This window comes from Pimephales promelas, chromosome 2 (genome assembly GCF_988280905.1).
Source record: "Pimephales promelas chromosome 2, fPimPro1.hap1.1, whole genome shotgun sequence".
In the NCBI taxonomy this organism is placed as follows: domain Eukaryota; kingdom Metazoa; phylum Chordata; class Actinopteri; order Cypriniformes; family Leuciscidae; genus Pimephales; species Pimephales promelas.
The window spans coordinates 14,977,258-15,001,375 of NC_142770.1; the positions used below are offsets into that span (position 1 = coordinate 14,977,258).

Genomic DNA, 24,118 nt, shown 5'->3' on the forward strand with positions numbered 1-24,118 from the left:
TTGAGCTTTATATGTAATGTCCCCTCAAAGACATTTTGAGAAGCACAAACAAACATTACACAAAGACAGAAGTGTCATGTATAAACAACCCGGTCTCATCCCAAATCGTCATATAACTGACGTTTTGGGACGTCTTTTGACCATACGTCAATATTCGCCTTTTTAGGGCCCCCTTAAACGTCGGTAGATGAGGTTATGGGATCCTAACTCTACCCCATACCTAAACTTAACCCTAAACCTAACCCGTCACCTAACTGACGTTAAAGGTAAAGCGTCAGTTGTATGACGGCCCGGGATCGCCATCTACCGACGTTTAAGGGGGCCCTAAAAAGGCGGATATTGACGTATGGTCAAAATACGTCCCAAAACGTCAGTTATATGACGATTTGGGATGAGACTGTGTTAGTATAAATGCTAAAGTTATAGTACATCAAAAAAATAAAAATGGTCAACAGTATCTAAAGCTACAGTTTGGGAAGTGCATATAATATAACATTTATATTCAAGTCAATAAAATCTAAATGAATAAGATTTTATAACAAAAAAATCACTTGCCTGGGCAATTCAAGGAAAAAAAACAAAAGACAAAACCGACGAGTTTTACAGGAACTCTCATTTTGATTTAAATCCTCTGATAAAGTAAAAAAAAAAAAAAAAAGATTTTTTTTTTCTTATACCGGACCTCTCTGTGCACAAGCGATTTTCCTGTAAGTGAAAAGAAAAATGTTATCTGATGCAGATATTTGTATTTGTCATTTTGACACACCAACAGAAAAGTTACTTTAGGGAAGTGACACTTCTTGAGTTAACACTTCTTATGCAACATATGAACAGGAAGGAAAGGGCAGTTTCCAAAATTTCTTCCCCCCCAGGAATATATGTTTTTAATGTGAATAGGATTGTTTGGTATCATTTTAAAGGTCTCAGTGTGACTGGTAATAATGTCTCATTTCCAAAGACGTAAAAGAAAAGGTAATAAGGTTTTTACGAATATAGAAATATCTTGCACACAGAAGGGTGTGTCTTTCCTTTGAGTTAACACCTTCTGGCTTTTTGTCTGAATGCAAATTCTCCTTCCCCCATTAAGCATGGGGGGGGGGGGGGGGATTCAGTAACTTTCCACTAAACTCATGTTTTAGATATCAGGTAAGGTCTGGTTATAAAAGGAGGTGTAACGGGTAATTCGTGGCTGCTTTCTGTATCAGATCAGCCCATGATGCTGTGTCTTCAAGTCTCAGCATTCATGTAGTTAATATGTTGGGTAAAGTTCTTTGTTCTAAACATTTGATGGTTTGCATTGATTATCTTTAAATTGATCACGGAATTGTAATAATACATTTACCTGATATAATAAATTGTTATTATTCTAACAGACTTTGACTTTATTTTCAGTAGAGTTAAAAGGAATAGTCAAGTATTAACATATTAAATGGTGCACAGATATCATTGATAAACCTTTTCATTTTATGGAGTCAGATGAAACGAGTTAATACATAAGATTAAATGTGTTGCATTTAATTAAAAAAGGACCACGCCTGAAACCTTCACCACGAATCGAACTCCATCATTGGATCAATTTTGTGGCCTTTTACAGCGTGGATCCTCTGTCTAGTCCTCGAAACAGCTTGTCTTGTCCTCGCCCAGTCTCCCTATCCGTTCTCCAGTTATTGTGCTTCTTATGACTCTGAGTTAACATTGATAACCATCAACAGCGCCGTGGGCCATCAAATTAACAGGATTTTTCTTTTGGTTGCATATTTTGGGTTTCACCAAACTTAGTTATTATTGGAGTGCCTGGCTGTGTGTTTGATCCAAGTGCGCGGTGGTGTATGTGTGCGTAAGTAGTATTGCTCTTTTAAAAAGAAATTAAATAGTCATTTCGCCAGTAAACTCAGCCTGGTTGTTTGGTTTCATTATTTTTGTCTAATTTTGGTGTGAGTTAGGTTTATAAATTCTTCTCGAGGTTCCTCCTATTGTCGTGTGTTGATGTTAGCCATTTCATAGTGACCTACTGTATGTGATCACCTTTCTGGTATATTACCACAAATTGTATGTTTACCGCTAAGTGCCCTTTTAAAGAATAGATACTGTTTTAACTATTTTTGTACGTCAATAAATCACTTGCATTAATTGTTTGGTCATGTCTCTGACCTTCCTGGCACACATACATAAAAAAAATCGAAATAAGCGCTTCAGATGCTGAATGTCATTAACAAATATGTCTTTTTTTGATAAATGTGTGTAAAGAATAACACTGGTGTTGTCACAAACATTTCCCCACCGGCACATCCATAGTCTTAGTGTTGGCTACATGTTACAACAAGTTTACTGTTGATAACATTATAGCGCCAATGGCTTCTTAACATGCTATTATACACTCAGTTGGAGAGTCAAGAAGGATGACAAGTAGAAAATTGGTTAGGAGTACTGTCTGAACTTGAAAAAAATTATTTATTTATTTATGTACTGCTCTGTCTCCTATACATCATGATCATAGTACATATAAACATGTCAGAAATCACATTTGTAATCAGCAAGAAACCTAGCAAAAATAAAGTTTTATAACTCATGTATTTCTTTCCCCCCATATTTGCACGATACTAAAAACACTGGATTATTAGCAATGTTCTCTTTGGTCTTTGGTTAAAAAAAAAAAAAAAAGAAGCTTTTTTCATGCATATGCTCACATAGCTGGCATTAAATTAATTAATAATGTTTTCATACATGCACATTTTATTTGGATTATTTTTTATTTAATTTTGACATTGATTTTGACAATTTTCTCTTTGGTCTTACAGGCTTTTTCTTTTCTTTTTTTAAAGCCAATCTTTTTTTTTTTTGAAAAGCTTTTTTTCATGCACATGCTCACATAGCTTGCAATAAATTAATTAATGTCCTTTTCATACATGCACATTTTATTTTGATTATTTAAATTTTTGACATTGATTTTATAATTTATTTAGTTTTAATTGCAAGAACTCCAAAACAGAGAATTGTTAAAGGGTTTATTTTGATTTGCTCCATTTGTTTTTGATTAATAGCTGATGTATCAGTGATGTTTTATTCTCCTTGTCACACACACTCAGGCAAATTCATCACTCCATCATTACAGGATTGTATTAGGTTACTGTCACTGCCTATTAAACGTTTGCCCCTCTGACATGCAAAGATGATTCTGTCCTGATGTGGTGAGAATATCTTTTCTCGTCCACTATATCGCAGCTGTATACCTCTGCCATCCATTTCCTCCACCGTCACTGAACAAGGCTCTGAAACAAACACAACATCTCACTGTCACTGTTACAAATAATAATTATAATATAGCAAGAAAAGCCTAATCTGTCATTAATGTTTTCATAGAGTTTTCATACTTACTTAAACACTTGATGTTCCCTGTCCATTCGCCTTGTTCACAGGTCAAGTATTTAGAGTAGGGGGGACTCAGATCCAGTGTGTATTTATGAAAGCAGATGTATTCAACTCTCTCCCTTGAATTATATTCAGATTGAGTCATTTCAGTTGTATCTGCAAACTCTACTTGAGGTGGTCGTTCACATTTCTCTGAGGGCAAAGCAAAGTTATTTTTAGACTATTTTAAGATGACCAAGAAAATGTGGCATTAATAAAACTCAGTATCAGTCACATGCCTTTTCAATGCATTAAACTATAAAACTTGTCATTAATAATGCACATTATTTATACGAGAATTTGTGGTCATTTTTCTTAAATGCTTAAAAATGTCTTTCTGTATTAAAGAGATATGTGGTTTGTTTCATATAATAAATTATAACTAGATCTAAATTTGAGGCTAAAATTGCATTTATCCATGTAAAGCTCGCTGTCACAGTGCTAGCGTGTAGTTGCTAGGTTATTCTGGGTGGTTGAGAGGACATTGTCTTTTGGCCCATATCAAGAGAGACTTACGTGCTGATAAATTATGAACCAAAGTTGAGCATTTACTTTAATATGAGCAATACAGATACTTACAAACACTGCTAACTAAAACCTGTGAACCTTACCTCTTACACATTTAGGAAATGGGACGTTCCATTTTCCCCCTGACAAGCAGGTGATTTTACTCTGTCCTTGTAATTTTGTTCCCTTCCCAACACATGAAAGAGTTACTGTGTGTCCAGGTCTGACAGAAACCTCAGTGACGTCTGATCTCATGTTTGCTGGCAGGTTTGCGACACACATACCCTCTGAAGAACAGAAAGATCTGATCAATTAAGTATCCTTCAAGTGAACAACAGATCTATCATTGATCTATGTTTGTCCAATTCAAGGCTTTTATATTCTGTGGCCTTAATATGCATGCGTACACATCTTTCTCATGTTCTTTTGTGTGTCTTTTCATATAAACTTTAAAAACTATATTTCCTTTTGTGTTTTAATGAAGTTTATATGTTAGAGTTTTAGCACTTGATCAAAAATATGGTTGGTGGGTCCTTCTCTTAAATGTAGCTTGCATCTTTAAAAGGTTTTTAGAACACTAATTTGATTTGGATTCTAAAAAACAAACAGTGTAGCAGGGTGAGTCAACCAGCATAGCAAAATGGATAATGTTTAACATTACAATAACATCTAAATCTTACGGAGCCCCCCTAGTCTCACTTTGGCAAAAAAAAAATAATAATAATTACAACTATCTTGTGGCCTCAAGATAGTAACTCATGGCCTCAAGATAGTAACTCGTGGCCTCAAGATAGTAACTCGTGGCCTCAAGATAGTAACTCGTGGCCTCAAGATACTATCTCGTGGCCTCAAGATAGAGTTAGTATCTTGAGGCCACGAGTTACTATCTTGAGGGCCACGAGTTGGTATCTTGAGGCCACGAGTTAGTATCTTGAGGTCACGAGATAGTATCTTGAGGCCACGAGTTACTATCCTGAGGCCACGAGTTACTATCCTGAGGTCACGAGTTACTATCTTGAGGCCACAAGATAGTATCTTGAGGCCACGAGATAATATCTTGAGGCCACGAGTTACTATCTTGAGGCCACGAGTTAGTATCTTGAGGTCACGAGATAGTATCTTGTGGTCATGAGTTACTATCTTGAGGGCCACGAGTTGGTATCTTGAGGGCCACGAGTTGGTATCTTGAGGGCCACGAGTTGGTATCTTGAGGCCACGAGTTAGTATCTTGAGGTCACGAGTTAGTATCTTGAGGCCACGAGTTAGTATCTTGAGGCCACGAGTTAGTATCTTGAGGCCACGAGTTAGTATCTTGAGGCCACGAGTTACTATCTTGAGGCCACGAGTTACTATCTTGAGGCCACGAGTTACTATCCTGAGGTCAGGAGTTACTATCTTGAGGCCACAAGATAGTATCTTGAGGCCACGAGATAATATCTTGAGGCCACGAGTTACTATCTTGAGGCCATGAGTTAGTATCTTGAGGTCACGAGTTAGTATCTTGAGGCCACAAGTTAGTATCTTGAGGTCACGAGATAGTATCTTGAGGCCACGAGTTAGTATCTTGAGGCCACGAGTTAGTATCTTGAGGTCATGAGTTACTATCTTGAGGCCACGAGTTACTATCTTGAGGCCACAAGTTAGTATCTTGAGGTCACGAGATAGTATCTTGAGGCCACGAGTTAGTATCTTGAGGCCATGAGTTAGTATCTTGAGGCCACGAGTTAGTATCTTGAGGCCACGAGTTACTATCTTGAGGCCACGAGTTACTATCTTGAGGCCACGAGTTACTATCTTAAGGCCACGAGTTAGTATCTTGAGGCCATGAGTTAGTATCTTGAGGCCATGAGTTAGTATCTTGAGGCCATGAGTTAGTATCTTGAGGCCACGAGTTACTTTCTTGAGGCCACGAGTTAGTATCTTGAGGCCATGAGTTAGTATCTTGAGGCCATGAGTTAGTATCTTGAGGCCATGAGTTAGTATCTTGAGGCCATGAGTTAGTATCTTGAGGCCACGAGTTAGTATCTTGAGGCCATGAGTTAGTATCTTGAGGCCACGAGTTACTATCTTGAGGCCACGAGTTACTATCTTAAGGCCACGAGTTAGTATCTTGAGGCCATGAGTTAGTATCTTGAGGCCATGAGTTAGTATCTTGAGGCCATGAGTTAGTATCTTGAGGCCATGAGTTAGTATCTTGAGGCCACGAGATAGTATCTTGAGGCCATGAGTTACTATCTTGAGGCCACGAGATAGTATCTTATAATTAATTTTTTTGCCAAAGTGGGACTGGGGGGCTCCGTAAAATCTGGTGCACAACTCAAATTATGATTTGACGGGGTGTTATATTTAAATTATAATTATTGTTGTCACTATCACAAAATTATCTGGGGACTTGATGTTATTCCTCTTGATTGTCAAATACCTTTTACTCGTTAGTTTTACCTACACTAGTGTTTTTTGTTGTTGTTTTTGTTTTAATCTGCAAGAAGTTTTAAATGTCAGTTATCATCGACAATCAAAATCTTACCTTCACATGTTGGTGTGTCTTCCCAAATTCCATTGTGGCAGAAAACTCTACTTGTCCCAATCATTAAGAATGATCTTTGACATATGTATGTTACACTAGATCCATCCATATAAAATTCTTCAGGTTTAGATGGTATGAATGCATTTTCCACTTTTGGAGGAATGTCACAATGCACACCCACTAAAGAAAAAAGGATAATTTTATGAACTGAGGTGAACACTGTCAATAGATTCTATTGTCCACTACATGCTCTCGCTGAACATGCAATGAGAGTTTGAGAAGCTCACCCTCACACACTGGTTTCTCCCATTTACCATTGTTACATCTTATTAAGCGTGGAGTTGATATGAACCCTGGATCACATTCAAATTCTATTGTGTCTCCATCACGAAATGGCCTTTTTGTTTGCTTTAGTTTTCCATGGTGAACACTGGGAAAAGCACCACATTCGTCCTCCCCTGTAAAGACAGAAAACAGGAAGCACATTTCAGTACACTATAATTCGTCTAACACCCGAGACTGACAATAATAAACTCACGGATGCACTGAGTTTCGTCAGACCAAGAGCCTTTGTTGCATGTTGCTGAATCCCACCAGTTCCCAGAGAATGGTTTATAACCCGCGTTGCAGGAGTAATATATTTCTTCCTTATTGGAGGGGTTGCTGTATATCAGCCCGTTTTCCACGGATAGGTCACGGCAGGTTTTCTGCTTTTCTAGAAGGGGGAAACAGTTTAAAACCTTTCTTGAATTCAAATCTCAAATGTTTTTGAGTTATCATTGTGAAGATATGATTTGAATATTGACAAATTTCAAGTATCTGTAATATACATCACTCCATCATACCAGTGCATTCCTGTATGCCTGTCCATTGATTCTGGGAAGTACAGGTGATTTGTACAGGCTGTTCTGGTTCAAACCCAGGATTACATTGATATTGTATTCTTGAATTGATGTTGTATTTTGTTCTCTGATCTCCCACAATCGCTGCATTTGGGATGTTTGGTGCTGCACACGTGTTTACTGTAAACAAATGTACATCATTAATTACAATTCATATTATATGATAATGATTCATTTGCACAAACTGTATCATTAATATTTGCACATAGCAGCACACAGTGGGTTTGGTATCCATCCGTCTCGTGTGCATGTGGCCTCTGCTGACTTTTGATCATATTCAGACATGCAAGAGTAAGATTTTCTTGCTCCCAATTTCAGTTCTCTACTGAAGTACATTTCTGGCCTATACACATGCTGGTCACGTGGAACTTCACATCTAATTTCTGAAACAAGATTTACATTATTTTAATTAGTGCAGAAGTGTTTCTCTATAATCTTACCAGGACAGCACACACAGGCTCATGATCCCACAGTTCGTTCTCTCCACATGTAAATGATTTGCTGTTTTCTTTTGTAAAAAAGATCCAGTATTTTTCAGTGCAGGTGATTTCCACACTTTCTCCAGCTCTGAAAATAGTTTTACCCTCCGGGTTGATCTTTTTTACTCTAAATGTGGTCGATTTGTTATTTACTCTAAATGTGGTCGAAGCTCACAAGTTACTTCTGCACAAGACGTAATTATGAGATAAAGCAACAGATTGTGAAACAGATCTGTGTATTTGCATGCCATGTCTTTTTCAGGAGACAATTCTTACAACAAAAATAAATCCTAAAATGGAACAATTAAATCTTTCCATGAATAGTGTTGTCCCCATGTCAGTATATTAGAGACACATTTTCTATTTTAAGAATCTTTGTAAATATTGGTTAAACTATCTGAAGATCATATCTAGTTTTAAATGTCTGTATCCCCCGTAAGTTCTTTACTCTCCCCACAATCCAAATTATAAAACATTCTCACTATTTTTAAATACACGACTGGAAGATGGAAGTAACAATTTTGTTTCCTTAGGATTTACAAATATTGAACAAAGATTTAAAAAAATAAGATCAAACACTTTCAATAACTTCACTTGCAATTAGTAATAGTACTTGTAACTTAACTAGTAACTTGCAATTAGTAATAGTAATAATCCCATAGTAAATGCTATATGGATAGAAAATTTTATTTCCCATATTAATTGTTTATTATGTAAAAATAATTTTGCATTTCCATCACATTCCTGGTTCAGAGTCCAGCCAAATTTGGGGACTCCCTCTCTAGGCTTGAACCCTGGTGAACATCTGTATTTTAATACGACATCTTTCTGGTATTCTTGCATTTTCTCAACGACATAATGAAATGTGCTTAGACAAATCTGACCATGCTATAAGGAAAAGACAAAGTAGTAGATCATTTATCATTTATTTTAAAACAAAAAACATTACATTTCGATAACTCAAAAAATGATATGGTACCAAACAGGTAAGAATAAACCAGTGTCTTAAGATCTGCATTTTGTTGGATCTAGTGATTATTATTTGACAAATAAAAAATTAAAAAAATGCTCTGAATTATAGGATTTTTTTTTTATTCATTCATTCCTATGAGTTCCTATTTTTGTCTACGAACACGAAATTATAGTTTTTTTTTTACATTGCAGAGTAGAAAAAGAAATGTGTGTGTTCAGGTGGGTAAAGTAGCCAAGTCTTGTACCGCTCAGATTAAGGAAAGCACTTGTATATTTATATTGTTTATGTTATGATTAATTGTTATGAGGTTTAAAACTCAGCTCAAAAAGTGTAATCTATATTATAAATTGCCTATAGACAGTAACATGTTTTATTTCTCATCTGTAACCATCCCATTCTGAGTTCAGATCAAGACAAATTTAATGCATCTTGGGATTCCCTCTCTAGGCTTGAACCCTTAAATATCTATATTTTAATATGGCTTCTGGCAACACTTTTTTTTTAAGGTGACATTGTTAAACATTACATGTGCTTACCATAGTAATAACAGTAGATTAGACATAATTACTAACCTTAAAGCAAACCAAACCCTAACAGCAACTCTGGTATAGTAAGTACATATATTAGTTAATATTGCTTAGTACTTATTCGAGTAAGTACAATGTAACTACGTAACCTTAAATAAAGTGTAGCCTAGCATCTTTCTGATATTCTTGCATTGGTTCAACAACAAAACCATGATCGGTGCTGTGCATGTTTTAACGTAAATAGAAAAACAAGAAGTTTTCTCTCCGTATTTACAATTCTGCAGTCTTTAGCCTGATAACACACACGATCTTAACTTACTCCTACTAAACGTTTACACTTTGAATTCTTCTAGGGAACAATTCAAGTCGACACCAGTATGACTAAAGGTTTCCTAAGAAGTATTTACAACTAAAACAAGCTGTCATCTAACTCTGATGGCAGCAATGGTCAGTGCATTAGGTGTATAACTATTTGGCAAAAGGGAAGAAAACAGAATATTTCTCCATTTTCTTTGGTCAGGTAGACTTGTTTGTTTTACATTTTTCTTCTGAATAGCCAAGTTTTATTGAAAGCAGTGAAGTACAACTTTAATCTATACTTGGCAGTAAAACCTGCCACACATTTAACTCTCACGGTTTCATCGTCATCACATGAAGCTTTCCAAACTTTCCAAAAATGTTTTCATGGGTAATATCCTATCAAAGATATTCTGAGAAGAATAACATTAACATTACACAAAGATAGTTGACGCTCTTAAAAAACAAATAAAGGTCATTTAAAAAATGTTGGATAAAATGTAAAATAATATATAAAGATAATATATATAAAATAATATAATATATAAAAATGAATAAACTCACCTTGGCCTTGCACAACAGTAACTGAGAATAGGAAACAGGAAAAGCTGATGAATTGTACAGCTCTCATTTTGAACTCTCATTTCACAAAATGACTTGTTTTCTCACTCTGTTTATACATTATGATGGGGGATCAAAGAGTGAATCATTTACTAAGTCAATGGACTTTTATACCAGACCAGGCAGAAGGATCATTTTGTTTAAAGTCCCCCTGTTGTCAAAAATGTTATCCTAAAATGTTTTTTTTCCAGTGAAAAAAATAATAATTCATGCCTTAAAATATCTTAAATGTAACTCCTCACCCTTGCTTCTTTTGCTTCCATGTCAATAAAATCTAATTGGAAAGGACATTTAAGATACAATATTGAATAACAATAACATAAAAAATAATAGCTTGCACTATTATATAATAAATAATTCAACTAGAGAAATTCTCATTTTGTGTTCACATCACAAGTATTTTTCTCTTTTTCTTTTGTCATTTGGACAAACCAAAGGCCAAGTTAACATAGTGAAACTTTTTAAGTCACATTTATGTAACATGTAAACGGGAAGCAAAACAAAAGTTCCAATATTTTGTATGTGTTCACTTCTTTTCTTGCAGGTAAATAAACCTGTTAGATATTCTTTCACTCTCTAGTGTTCTTTACATTTAAAGAAGAACATTATTAGACAAATTAGACAAAAAAAATCTTTTTTTTTTTTTTTTTTTTTTTAACCGTAACACCGTAATGCTGGATGTCATTTACGGGATCTTGTGTGGACGTTTAGTAAACATTGAAATGTTAAACATCCATTAAACTCAAAGGTCTTTAACTTTATAAGTAAAGGGTTGTCAGCTGAGTTTTTGCACATTCAATAAATAGGGTAAACCCTTTCCCCCCCCAAATTTAACCTTAATGTCAAACTAAATATTATATAAGCCATTTTATATCTTGACATTTTTTAACTGACAAATAATAAAAAACTTCACTTGTGTGATTTCATTATTTATTCATCAAAATTCATTTGAAAAACAAACAAACAAACAAAAAAACAGAATAAGCAACAGGGGTGTAAATGTAGCATAAATTTAACCCTCAGTATCTGCTACTGTAGAAGTTGTAATGCCCCCCAAAAATCGTTTAGTCATATTTTCTTATAATTTTGACAAGGTTATAATATCACTGCTACAATATTTGCAAAAAAAATAAATAATAATAATTACTTGTCTTGTTGTCATGCTACTCATCAGAGCGTTCAAGGAAATTAAAGGCACAATATGCAATAATTTTGTAATATAATCCAGACATCACTAGCACGGTGTGATACCCACAGCCCCGTCCAAGTGATCTGAGGGCACGGGCGCTTTGTGGCTGTGATTACAAGAGGTAAAAACGATACAAATACTGTTCGTTTTCTCACAAACCGCTCGTTTCATGTCTTAGGCCATCAATGTGTACTTATATTTATGAGTCATTAAATCATGTTTAATTTTGACTTCTCTGTGCATGCTCTTTGAGGTGGACCCCCTATACCTGCATTATATGACTGGTAGACATGAACGGTTTGACCTAAAAATATCAAAATTGAAAATACTGTGGAAACAAAGACACCTACATCTTGGATGTCCTTGAGGAAAGCTAAAACATATCGAAAATTAGTTTCAAAGTGAACTAAATAGGCAAAAGTAAATGAGATAATAACATACAGGTGGTAGAAATATATGACTAATCCGAGCAATGGGTTATGTGAAATGTAGTTCATGGTGAGGAAGCAGATGGAAGGTGTCCTCTGAGGGAGATCATGGCCACTCCAGCTGGTGGTTGTGACAGAGATAATATACAATTCCATAAGTAATATTTGTAGCTGAATGAGAATGAGATAGAAGTGTGTCTCTCCATCTTCATGAACATAATTACATGCTGCATTTTTACATCATTAGGCCACTGAAAAGATTTAATATAATATTCATCAGTGATTTTCAGTGAAAAAAAAAACATTTGAAAGTTAATAGAAGTCATTGTTAAAATCTCACTTGGTTATGTTACCTCAACTACCACTTTAGTAATTTATTTTTAGTTATTTTGTGTATCACCTGAAAAAGAATATACATAAATAAGTAAATGTACCAATATGACTAATTCAGGTTCTGAAAACGACAAACAAATACTCACAACTTTTGTCAATCTGAAGATTCCCATCAGAACAGGACACGTCCACATACGCTCTCATCTCACTTCCAGTATTCCATCCAGCTTTACAGTTGAGTCTATACTTGTTACCATGCTTTATATAAACCTTTTCTGTAGGGAGCTGTAGACTGTACTTCTCAACGATGTCATTAATTTCACAAGTCTAAACTGAGACTGACCGCTGTAGTATGAAAACCAGTGGCGTGGATGTGTGTGTGCTGCACCATCTCTGTCCTCTTTTTTTTCTTTAGATTAACAGTTGTGTATTTGTTTTTTTGTTATCTAAGTTTGTGTGTTGTTGGTGTTGTTGACATTGTATACTATGTTTTGGTTGTGATTTTTTTTTTTCTTTTGGTTACTTTGGGTTTAATCAAACACAGTTAGTATTGTTTTCTCCCAGAAACTAAAGTGGCTGGGTGGAAGGACCTTCTCTTGCCTCGTGGTGGTGGTGTAGCAGTGGGTGACACTTTTGGAGTGCCTGGCTGTGTGTTTGATCCAAGTGCGCGGTGGCGTGTGTGTGCGTGAGTAGTATTGCTCTTTTAAAAAGAAATTAAATAGTCATTCAGCAGTAAACTCAGCCTGGTTGTTTGGTTTAATTAATGTTGTCTAATTTTTGTGTGAGTTAGGTTCTTCTCGAGGTTCCTCCTATTGTCGTGTGTTGATGTTTGCCATTTCATAGTGACCTACTGTATGTGATCACCTTTCTGGTAGATTGCCACAAATTGTATGTTTACCGCTAAGTGCCCTTTTAAAGAATAGATGTTTTAACTATTTTTGTACGTCAATAAATCCCTTGCATTAATTGTTTGGTCATGTCTCTGACCTTCCTGGCACACATACATAAAAAAAAATCGAAATAAGCGCTAGATGCTGAACGTCATTAACAAATACGTTTTTTTGTTTTTTGATAAATGCATGTAAAGAATAACACTGGTGTTGTCACAAAATTTTCCCCACCGGCATATCCCTATTCTTAATATTGGCTACATGTTACAGGTTTACTGTCGATAACATAATAATGCCCATGGCTTCTTAATATACATTCAGTTGGAGAGTCAAGAAGGATGACAAGTAGAAAATTATTTATTTATTTATGTACTTCTCTGTCTCCGATAAATCATGATCATAATACACACATAGTCATGTCAGAAATCACATAATCAGCCAGAAACCTAGCAAAAATACTCATGTACTTCTTTCCCCCCATATTTGCACAATAGTAAAAAAAAAAAAATAATACTTATTAGCAATTTTCGCTTTGGTCTTACAGGCTTTTTCTTGAAGCTTTTTTTGAAAAGCTTTTTTCATGCACATGCTCACATACCTTGCAATAAATTAATTAATGTCCTTTTCATACATGCACATTTTATTTGGATTATTTAAATTTTTGACATTTATTTTATAATTTATTTAGTTTTAATTGCAAGAATTCCAAAACAGAGAATTGTAAAAGGGTTTATTTTGATTTGCTCCATTTGTTTTTGATTAGTAGCTGATGCATCAGTGAGGTTTTATTCTCCTTGTCACACACACACAGGCAAATTCAACACTCCATCATTACAGTGTTGTATTAGGTTACTGTTACTGTCTATTAAATATTTGCCCGTCTTACATGCAAAGATGATTCTGTCCTCGTGTGAAATGAGTATCTTTTCTCGTCCACGATATCGCAGCTCTATACCTCTGTCATCCATTTCCTCCACCGTCACTGAACAAGGCTCTGAAACAAACACAACATCTCACTGTCACAAATAATAATTATAATATAGTAAGAAAAGCCTAATCTGTCATTAATGTTTAGAGTTTTCATACTTACTTAAACACTTGATGTTCCCTCTCCATTCGCCTTGTTCACAGGTCAAGTATTGAGAGTAGGGGGGATTCAGATCAAGTGTGTATTTATAAAAGCAGATGTATTCAACTCTCTCCCTTGAATTATATTCAGGTTTTGTCATTTCAGTTGTATCTGCAAACTCTACTGGTGGTGGTCGCTCACATTTCTCTGAGGGCAAAGCAAAGTTATTTTTAGACTATTTTAAGATGACCAAGAAAATGTGGCATTAATAAAACTCAGTCTCATCCACATGCCTTTTCAATGCATTAAACTATAAAACTTTGCACATTATTATGCACATTATTAATATAAGATTTTGTGGTCATTTTTTTAAATCTTGTCTTTCTGTATTAAAGAGATATGTGGATTTTTCTATACAATAAATTATAACTAGATCTATTGCAGTCATCCATATAAAGCTTGCCCCCACAGTGCTAGAGTGTAGTTGCTAGGTTATTCTGGGTGGTTGAGAGGACATTGCCTCTTGGCCCATATCAAGAGAGACTTGTACAGATAAATTAAGAACCAAAGTTGAGCATTTACTTTAATATGAGCAATACAGATACTTACAAACACTGCTAATAAAACTCGACTACACTGAAAACCCTAATAAGTTGATTTAACTCAATTGATTTGAGTAAACTCGTTCCCTCAATTTAATTGAGTAATGAGAACTCCCAAAACTTGCATAGTTAAGTTTACTTAACTTGGTAGTTATGTAGACTTGACTTAAATTGTTTAGTTCACAAAACTTGACGATTATTTAATGTACTTAAACAATAAAGTTCACTTAACTTAGTGTTAATATCAATTGTACTTGTATATTTAAGTAAACTCAACATGAAAATTTAACTGTAATTTTATTTCAAAATTTTAAAGCTCATATTTTTGACTGTAAGCTGTGTGCACTCTGCACTTACTTAAAACAATGAACAACATATTGATCCTTTGAGTCTTTATTGACCAAAATTTCAAATGGAAATGAGTCACACCCTGTACATAACTCTAAATGTGGCAACAGTATCCAACATTAAGTAGTGCACTATCAATTGTACAACTCTGATCACTTACACATTACATTTAAGTCTCAAATTTTTGTAAATGTACTGAACATGTACACGTAATGTACATTGTTTTTACATTTTACTTGTTTAAGCTTTATGAAATCACAGCAAACTAAGTAAAGCATAGTGACCATAGTCAGTGTCTTTGACCAAATATTTGCACAATATTACAGTACTGTATATATCTTCTGCAAATCATTTGTAGAACATTTCTCAGAGTGGTGTTAAAGTCTCACAGTCACATTTTTTAAACAAAAAGCTGGTTTGCCAGAGACTGCAATTTAGGCTTGAGAGAATACTGTCCCATTGACATTAGCACACGCTGGATTGGCAAGTGATTTGGGGTAATTCTGGTCTAGAGCGTAGATCAGACCGAAGAGGAGACACATAGCCTGTGGGAGGTCCTGCGTTTTTTTCAATCACCACTTGTCCTTCAAGTATTATTCCAATCGTAGAAGTTAAATACAAGGAATTGGGGGGCTGAAGTTCAGTGTCCTCAAATAAGATGCCCACTGGCACATTAAGGATGGAGTTGCGATGATCAGACACCTAGTGAAAAAACAGACATAAATAGAATATTACGATCATTAATCAAATGTTTATGAATTCATGTTTCTCAGAACGTGCACTAGATCTATTAAGAACACATAACACTAACCTTAATCACAGAGTCACCATCATCTCCAAGCATGATAGGTTGTCCTCGAATCCCAAGGGTTCGGACCTCCGTTGGCTGGGCTGATTTTAAAGGAAAACACAAAATTCCATTAATGCCAACAATTAATCAATATATTTGAAGAATTTTTATACGATTAAATGCTGACAAAATTAAATGCTTTTAAAGGGATAGTTCCCCCAAAATGAAATTTCTGTCATCATTTAGTCACCCTCAAGTTATTCCAATCCAAACCTGTACATTTCTTTGCTCAGCTAAATACAAAGGAAGAATACATTTTGAAGAATGTTTGTAACCAAGCAGTTTTGGGCCAACATTGACTTTTACATGCTTAAAAAAAATAAAAAAAAATACTACGAACATTAATTGTACCCAAATCTGTTCAATTACAAACATTCTTCAAAATATCTTCCTTTGTGTTCAGCTTTAACAAATACATGTATACAGGTTTAGAACACCTTGAGGGTGAGTAAAAGTTATCCTGTTAGTTATTTTAAATAAGACAAAACCTTTATTTATTATTAACCATTACTAACCTTTATTTGATTTAAAACGTTAGCCAAGTACTGACCAGGAGTCCCCCTTTTGGCTGTAAAAAGGTCAATGAACTGTATGTTCTGTAGAAGTAGAAATCCTGTTTTAGGTTTTTTCTGTTGAACTCAGATCTGAGGGGAGATAAAGAGAGATCACATAATCACATTAGTGTGCACATAGAAATGCTTTATTTCTTAATTAGGAAACAAATGTAACTTAGAGGCTAAGAAATATTTTTAACACGTTAAAGGAATAACTTAGTCCACTCAAAAATGAAAATTATCAAGTACTCATGCTCAAACAGTTTTGTGCATGGTTTTGTTTGTAGCCAAAAGTTGCTAGTTTGCATTGACTATAGTATTTTCCATATGATTAAATCGTTTTAATTAACTTACTGGTGACAAGCGTGACGAAACATCACTAATTCGTCCTAGCTATAGTAACAATGTTCTTAAAACTTATCTCAGTCAATCAGAAATGTATCATGAAAATATTTGCAATTAACGTTAAAGTTACGGGTAAAACTGACAAAGTTTGCCCGGGAAAAATCTATGGGAAAAATAACCCACATGGTCTGTGCAGTAGCTGCCATGTTTCTTGCACGGAAAAAGATCATCAAATGTGTAACTTAGCTAACTTATCTTGCTAGTAAAATAAGAAATAAGCTGTTGACATTTCAATAATCATACTATCACAAAATCATGAAGAAAATACCGTTAATTGATGTCGAGGTTGTCAAAGTTTGACCAGAAAAACAGAAAAAAAAACATCACTAAGTTGACTGGTCTAAAGTAACGTTAGGCTAAGTTAACGTTAGTTAACTATGATCTTTTGCAGAGAAATACACGATTACACAATTGAACTAATAAATTAAAGAATCGTTTGATATCGCAGTTATCATATCATCACAAAACCATCGATAAAACGTTATGTTGGAAAAGTTTGACCAGGAAATATTGTAATTAACGTTGGCTGCGTTCTCTTTTAACCGTGCAAGGATTTAAATAAACATATTTCAGAGTTAAAAAGTCATACAAAATAACTTTATATATTAATAATTCTACTTACCGAGAATGTTACACAAAGAAAACCTCCCGTCTTGTGATTTGAACTTGTGTCAGCAGCAGCAACAGACGATGCGAAAATCACCGATTTTGAAATCCACCAATTAGTGCATTAGTTTTCTTGTTGCCAGGCAGAACTCCTTGCGTGGCCAACCGCATCAGAGCAAGATCAGAGAGAGACATTTTAATTAAACCGATTTGAAATGAATTTGATTTAACGCTAAACATAATGTGTCGTCGCTGTATTTCTGTAAGTTTGTATATTATTTTTTCATTGATACTTGGTTGGTGGCTGATGTGAGGAACTCTTTCATGCATTTTGTCACGTGGCATATATGTGCACGTGAAATGTATGAGCTTGTATTTTGTTTGTTTTATTGTTCTGTACATGTTGTTTACTGCATAAAAAAGGCTACTGAGTGAAAACTGCAACCCACAGTATTACAAAAACACTTGAATACAGATATTAAAGTTTATTTATGAAGTTTAAAGTATCAGGATTTTTTTTTTTTAAATAAACGTTTATTTCCATTACAATCAATAATTGTAAAATGAAAGCCATTTGTTTTCTGGTAAAATAAGAATGACACCTTGCACTTGAAGAAAGCATGTATGAATGTCCCAGATAGCAAACTGACATTGAATCAACGTGGAAATATGACATCGAAACAACGTTGATCTGACATTGTTTTGCTCATCGAATTAACGTTGAACCAACGTCAGATGCGTCATTCTTTCAAAACTAACGCAAAATCAACTTGAAATCAACGCATTGTTTCAACGTTATGATAGCTAACCAATTTTCGATTTCATTTAGCTTTGAAGAATGCCGCGTCTGACGTTGGTTCAACGTTAATTCGATGAGCAAATCAACGTTGTTTCAATGTCATGAGAGACGTCGTTTCCACGTTGATTCAATGTCAGTTTGCTGTCTGGGGTATCATCATTTCACAGTAAAGAAATTTGTGAAAATGACCTTTTGTAAGTTTTAATCATTATTTTGAGTTCACTGCACTTGGAATCTTAAGTTTTTGTATTTTGAAGGTAAATTAGTTATTTGAACTTATATTTTTGAGTGACCCGGCAAAAATGCACAATTTCAAGTAATGTTTAGTCAAGTACACTTGATTGTTTAAGTAAAGACAACATTAGGGTTTACAGTGTAGTAAACCTGTGGATCTTACCTCCTACACATTTAGGAAACGGGATGTTCCATTCTCCACTTGACAAGCAGGTGATTTTTCGCTCTCCTTGTAATTTTGTTCGCCTCCCAACACATGAAACAGTTATTGTGTGTCCAGGTCTGATTGAAACCTCAGTCCCCGGGGGTCCGTCCTCAGTGACGTCTGATCTCATGTTTGCTGGCAGTTTTGCGACACACATTACCTCTAAAGAATAGAAAGATCTGATAAATTAAGCATCCTCATGTGAACAACAGATCTATCATTGATCTATTTTTGTCCAATCCAATGATTTTACCATATGTGGTCTTACCTTCACATTTAGGGAAAGGGCTACTCCATTCTCCATTTGATTGACAAATGATTTCTCTCTGTCCTTTTAATATCAGCCCTTGTCCATTGCATGAAAATGTTAACTTGTGTCCCGGTTTGACTGAACCCTCAATATCAGGCGATTGCTTGATTTTTAAGTCTTCCATTGGTGTGTTTAGAGGACAGGTTGCCTCTAGAGAAAGCACACATTTGATCACATCCACACAGAAGCTTTTGTACTTTATGTGTCCCTAACTTGCAATGAGTAGGTTTAGCATATATGATGATATGATATTGCACAAGTCACGTTACAGCCAAGAAAACTAGAATTAAAGGAGCTCACATCTAACCACCTCATGAAAGATGTACTACAATGCATTCCTGACTAAGGTCTATTAGCTTGTGTGAGATTTGTGATACAAATAAATACACAATTTCCACTTAATTTAAAATCATTCCTAGCTGTTGTTCATCATAGATCTAGTAATTTTTTACTCATTATGTAAGTACATGTGATTCTAGATTTGTACAATTTTAAATAACTCTGGTGTGAAGAGAAATGTTCCACTCCATTTTTTTTTTCATTTTGACAGATCCATTGTCCTACTAAAATTTCATTATATGGCTCAGTGCATTGGTATCTCAGAATGTCTTTATTTTCGTAAATATCTTTCTCATGTGCCCAAGATTTCTCAAGAAAAAACTGTATGTGTCACATTTTCAATGTGTTTAGTTCTGTTTTGTGATCTTGTTTCCCCCTTTCTTTTGTGATTTTGGTTCAGTCCTGTTAGTTTTCCCTGTCTGTCTAATTAGTTATTCCCATCACCTGTGTTCAGTTAATTATCCCATTAGTCCCAGTTCTTTTAAGACCTGTATTTTCCCTCAGTTGTTGCGTTTACATGGACCCTTATAATCGGATTGACGGCTCAATTTGACAAAAAAAAAAAAAAAAAAAAAAAATCTGATTGAGCTTGATCCGACTGGAATTTCGATCGGATTGAAAGGGGTGGTTTACTCCTTTTGTAATCGATTGAGAGAACACGTAAACACTTGATCGGATTTAAAACCGAGACTAAAAGGACTGCGCAGGTGCAATGACGTTGAAATAGCGTAATGACGTGACGCACAGAACGAGCTGTTCTTCCTGTTGAATAGGTGTCATAAATGAGTGTTCTGTTATTAAAAAAATCCCATTTCACTCAGGCCCCATTCACACTACTGCGTTTTCGTTTAAAAACGGAGACTTTTAGCTACGTTTGCACCTCCCATCCAGACTAAAATGGAAAAAACGAAGACCTAAAACGGAGAAGTTGACCTAAAACGTTCTGCGTTTTGAATCTCTGGAGGGCTTTTCAGTGTAGATGGGACAAAACGGAGAATGAAAACGGAGGTAGAAACGATGACGCAGAGGTTCACGCTCGGCTCTATGATTGGGTGTCATCGGTCATGACGTGTCCTTCCCTGATTCGTCAGCCACTGTTTACACCAGCACGTTCATGCCCAGTGTTGGTGAATGGTCACGTGATCCGCATTTTCAGTCATTGTAATGTGGACGGAGATCAATTCTAATATGCAGATAAAACGCTGGTGTGGACGGAGATCGTATTCGTTTTAATTCTCCATTTTAAGCGAAAACGCAGTAGTGTAGACAGGGCCTGAGTGTCTGTAAAGTGAAGCAGGACAACGTCCCACCAGTGCTTGTTTTTCTCATCCACACAAGACTTTCGGGCGCAGGGTTTTACTGCGTAATAAATATAAGCAGCACGGCAAAACAGTTCATGCTCATCGTCTGGCAAATCATGACCAGAGACGGATAAATATTAAGTCTGTTGTTTAAAACAAATAAAGAACCAATAGAGGAGAATAGTTATGCGCAACCAGTAGCATATTCGTGCGGTGTGTGCATGTCAAAAAATCAATTCGAATTTGAATCTTGCGACATATAAACGCGCATTATTTTATTTATCACTCACGTAAACACTGTGTTCAGATTCATCTATCGGATTGATTTCATTCCAATCGAACCATGTAAACGCAGCTAGTGTTTGTTGGTCGTCGTCAATGTATGGTTTGTTGTGTGTGTGTTTGAAGTCCTGGAGAGTTTTCCTTTGTTCCTGTAAGTTGAGTTTTAAAAAAAATCAACTATATTGAAGTTCTCGTGTCCTTATCTTCGGCATCCTATGTTTACATTTTTACATTTGTAAAAAAAGGCCCCCTTGTGGCCGCTTAGCGTCAGATAGTTTTACTGTGACTTTCCAACGAATTCTCGTCATTTAGCGTCATATAGAACACTATGACAAAACGGCGAAATACTACGCACATGGCACCCGTTAGCGTTAATATAACACGTGCTGTGATGGGTAGGTTTAGGTCTGGGGTAGGGTAAGGTAGTCTCATATTACGCTAAAGTATTTATGACGCCTTGGGTTTGCGTGTTATATTAACGATAAAGAGTGCCATGTGCGTAGTATTTCACCGTTTTGTCATATAGCATCGCCTATATGAAGCTAAAGGATGAGAACGGGTTTTCTCTCTCCTACTGTAAGACGCCTCGCGTCTTAGGTAAGTAGCCTAAAAGAGGCTTAGAAATAGGGTTTCGTTCCACCAAGTGGGGCACTACTTACTTTTTTATATTTAACATAAATATAGAGATATATAGAGATTCCTTAAGAAAAAGTTCTCTGCACACAATCTTGCAGTTTTGAGGAAAATGATGCTAAAGGTGCCCATTTCGAAAAAAAGGGAAACCATAGGGAATTTTGCACTTTCGAACCTGTTTATCATATGCTGTAAACCCAAAAATGGCAAATTACCACGTGAGGTACAAAATAAACCAGTTTGAAATGTGTGATATACCTGAAGTTGCTATATAGGCACAATAAACATACGATTATCAAGAAAACTTCTACTGTAGCATTAACATCCCAATTACTTCTCATTATGTTGTTCCAATTCAAAGGTATGAGGTAAAATCTGAATAACAGATCGAATTCAGCCAAACTATAATATATATATATATATATATGAACCTTTGCACTTTGGAACGGAGTCACTCAAATCGTCCGTCTCTGTGCAGTGAATGTCACTACTTCCTTCTGTCTTTTTCTCAATAGATACACACTCAAAGTGAATAACATCAGCATAACTTCCCTCCTCTGTGTTGCCCGTTGTAGTCACACCCCCACCTGTGAAAGAGTGTTAAAAGGATAGTATACATTTCATTAGAATAACACTCACATTTAACTTTTGCTCCAAGTACAACACTGTTGCATCCAAAAACAAACTCTGTACATTTAAAATGACCATTGGCTGTGACCCCTGGATGACTGCATTTTGAAAAGTTATTTATCTGAATAATGACAACCAATAAAAAGATATGGTCATTGGTGAGGTTTCAATTCCCATAATTCACAGTTTCACTAATTGGTGTCTCGCCGAACAGCTCAATCACCTTGAGTGCACTGTTTGCCTGGATTTTATATCTACTAATTAAATTATTGAAGTTTGATTGCATTACTAATAAAATATCAGGAGATACTACAAATAAGTAGATTCTGTGCGTAAGGTAACGCCATTTTGCCATGTGTGTGTGAATTCAAGGAGTTGTTGAGAAAGACATAAAAGATATGTTTTATTGCACATTAAAAACTAATCGCAGCCTTTTCAATTTCAAATCGGTTTCAGTGCGATTACATGTAAATTGCAATTAATCTTTCAGCCATGCACTTGAAGATGATTGAGCTTTATATGTAATGTCCTCTCAAAGACATTCTGAGAAGCACAAACAAACATTACACAAAGACAGAAGTGTCATGTATAAAGCTAAAGTTACAGTACATAACAAAAAGGAATGATCAACAGTATCTAAAGCTACAGTTTGGGAAGTGCCTATAATATAACATTTATATTCAAGTCAATAAAATCTAAATGAAAAAGATTTTCAAATAAACAACGACAACACAAAAAAAAATCACTTGCCTGGGCAATTCAAGGAAAACAACCAAAAGACAAAGCCGACGAGTTTTACAGGAACTCTCATTTTGATTTAAATTCTCTGATAAAGTAAAAATAATAATAATAATAATTTGTTTCCTTTCTTATACCGGACCTCTCTGTGCACAAACGATTTTCTTGTAAGTGAAAAGAAAAATGTTATCTGATGCAGTATTTGTCATTTTGACACACCAAAAGAAAAGTTACTTAAGGGAAGTCACACGTTTCAAAATAAGAATAAGCTCTGTAGCTTAAAGGGACAATTCACCCATTTGCATTAAGCTTTGTATCGTTAGAAACCCAGTCATATTTTTGAATGTTCGTCCATTATTCCATAATTTTTTCCTGAGATGGGAGAAATAAGGATTTCAGGGTTGCAGTTCCTGCTTATGTAAAATCTTCATTTTGCGTCATTCTAAGCAGGAAGTCCCATATCTTGGTAGAGATGTTGAGACTAACACTCGTTCCTTATTTTCCCAGGGGGTGGGACCCACTTACACTACAGAACTATTACAGATCCCTGGGTGGGACTTCACTTGCAGAAACTAAAAGCAATATCCTGCATCTTGTTTGGAAGCTACGGAAGAGATCTCTAATAGGCCGATACCTCATAGTCATAGGCGCTGTTCTGGATCAGTGGGAGTGGCTTTTCTTTCAAACAAATGCGCCCTTAAAGGGATACTCCACCATTTTTTTTTTACATATCCAACTGTTATTCACTTAACTAGACGAGTAGATACATACCTCTCTTGTCTCAGTGTGTGAAATAAATCGCTCTGTCTTGCGGCGAAACTTTGATAGCACTCAGCTTAGCCCAGTTCTTTGTTTAGGATCCAAGCAGAGAAGTGACAAAACACCTCCACCTTTTCCCTATTTAAAGTGGGACCCCCTCCGGGCACACATACATAAAAAAAAATCGAAATAAGCGCTAGATGCTGAACGTCATTAACAAATTTTTTTTTTTTTTTTTTTTTGATAAATGTGTGTAAAGAATAACACTGGTGTTGTCACAAAATTTTCCCCACCGGCATATCCATATTCTTATTGTTGGCTACATGTTACAGGTTTACTGTTGATAACATAAGAATGCCAATGGCTTCTCAAC

The 24,118-nt window shown here is 35.5% G+C and overlaps 1 protein-coding gene and 1 long non-coding RNA gene across 2 annotated transcripts; both read right to left on the minus strand.

The window, feature by feature from the left end:
* Positions 1-2,432: 2,432 nt before the first annotated feature.
* LOC148995815 (coagulation factor XIII B chain-like) lies at positions 2,433-23,074 on the minus strand. Its single transcript, XM_089119136.1, has 15 exons — positions 22,999-23,074; positions 22,050-22,205; positions 19,022-19,213; positions 18,712-18,915; positions 14,172-14,357; positions 13,885-14,075; positions 13,179-13,182; positions 7,548-7,727; positions 7,288-7,464; positions 6,981-7,157; positions 6,730-6,900; positions 6,443-6,622; positions 4,020-4,202; positions 3,376-3,561; positions 2,433-3,269 (listed from the first exon to the last, which is right to left on the minus strand). Exons 1-15 carry the CDS (start codon positions 23,057-23,059, stop codon positions 3,073-3,075), a joined length of 2,445 nt encoding a protein of 814 aa, XP_088975262.1. The 5' UTR covers positions 23,060-23,074; the 3' UTR covers positions 2,433-3,072.
* LOC148995816 (uncharacterized) lies at positions 15,130-17,568 on the minus strand. The gene is made up of 4 exons (XR_016145460.1): positions 17,532-17,568; positions 16,466-16,594; positions 15,912-15,991; positions 15,130-15,802 (listed from the first exon to the last, which is right to left on the minus strand). It is a non-coding gene; the product is annotated as an uncharacterized LOC148995816 (long non-coding RNA).
* Positions 23,075-24,118: the final 1,044 nt, after the last annotated feature.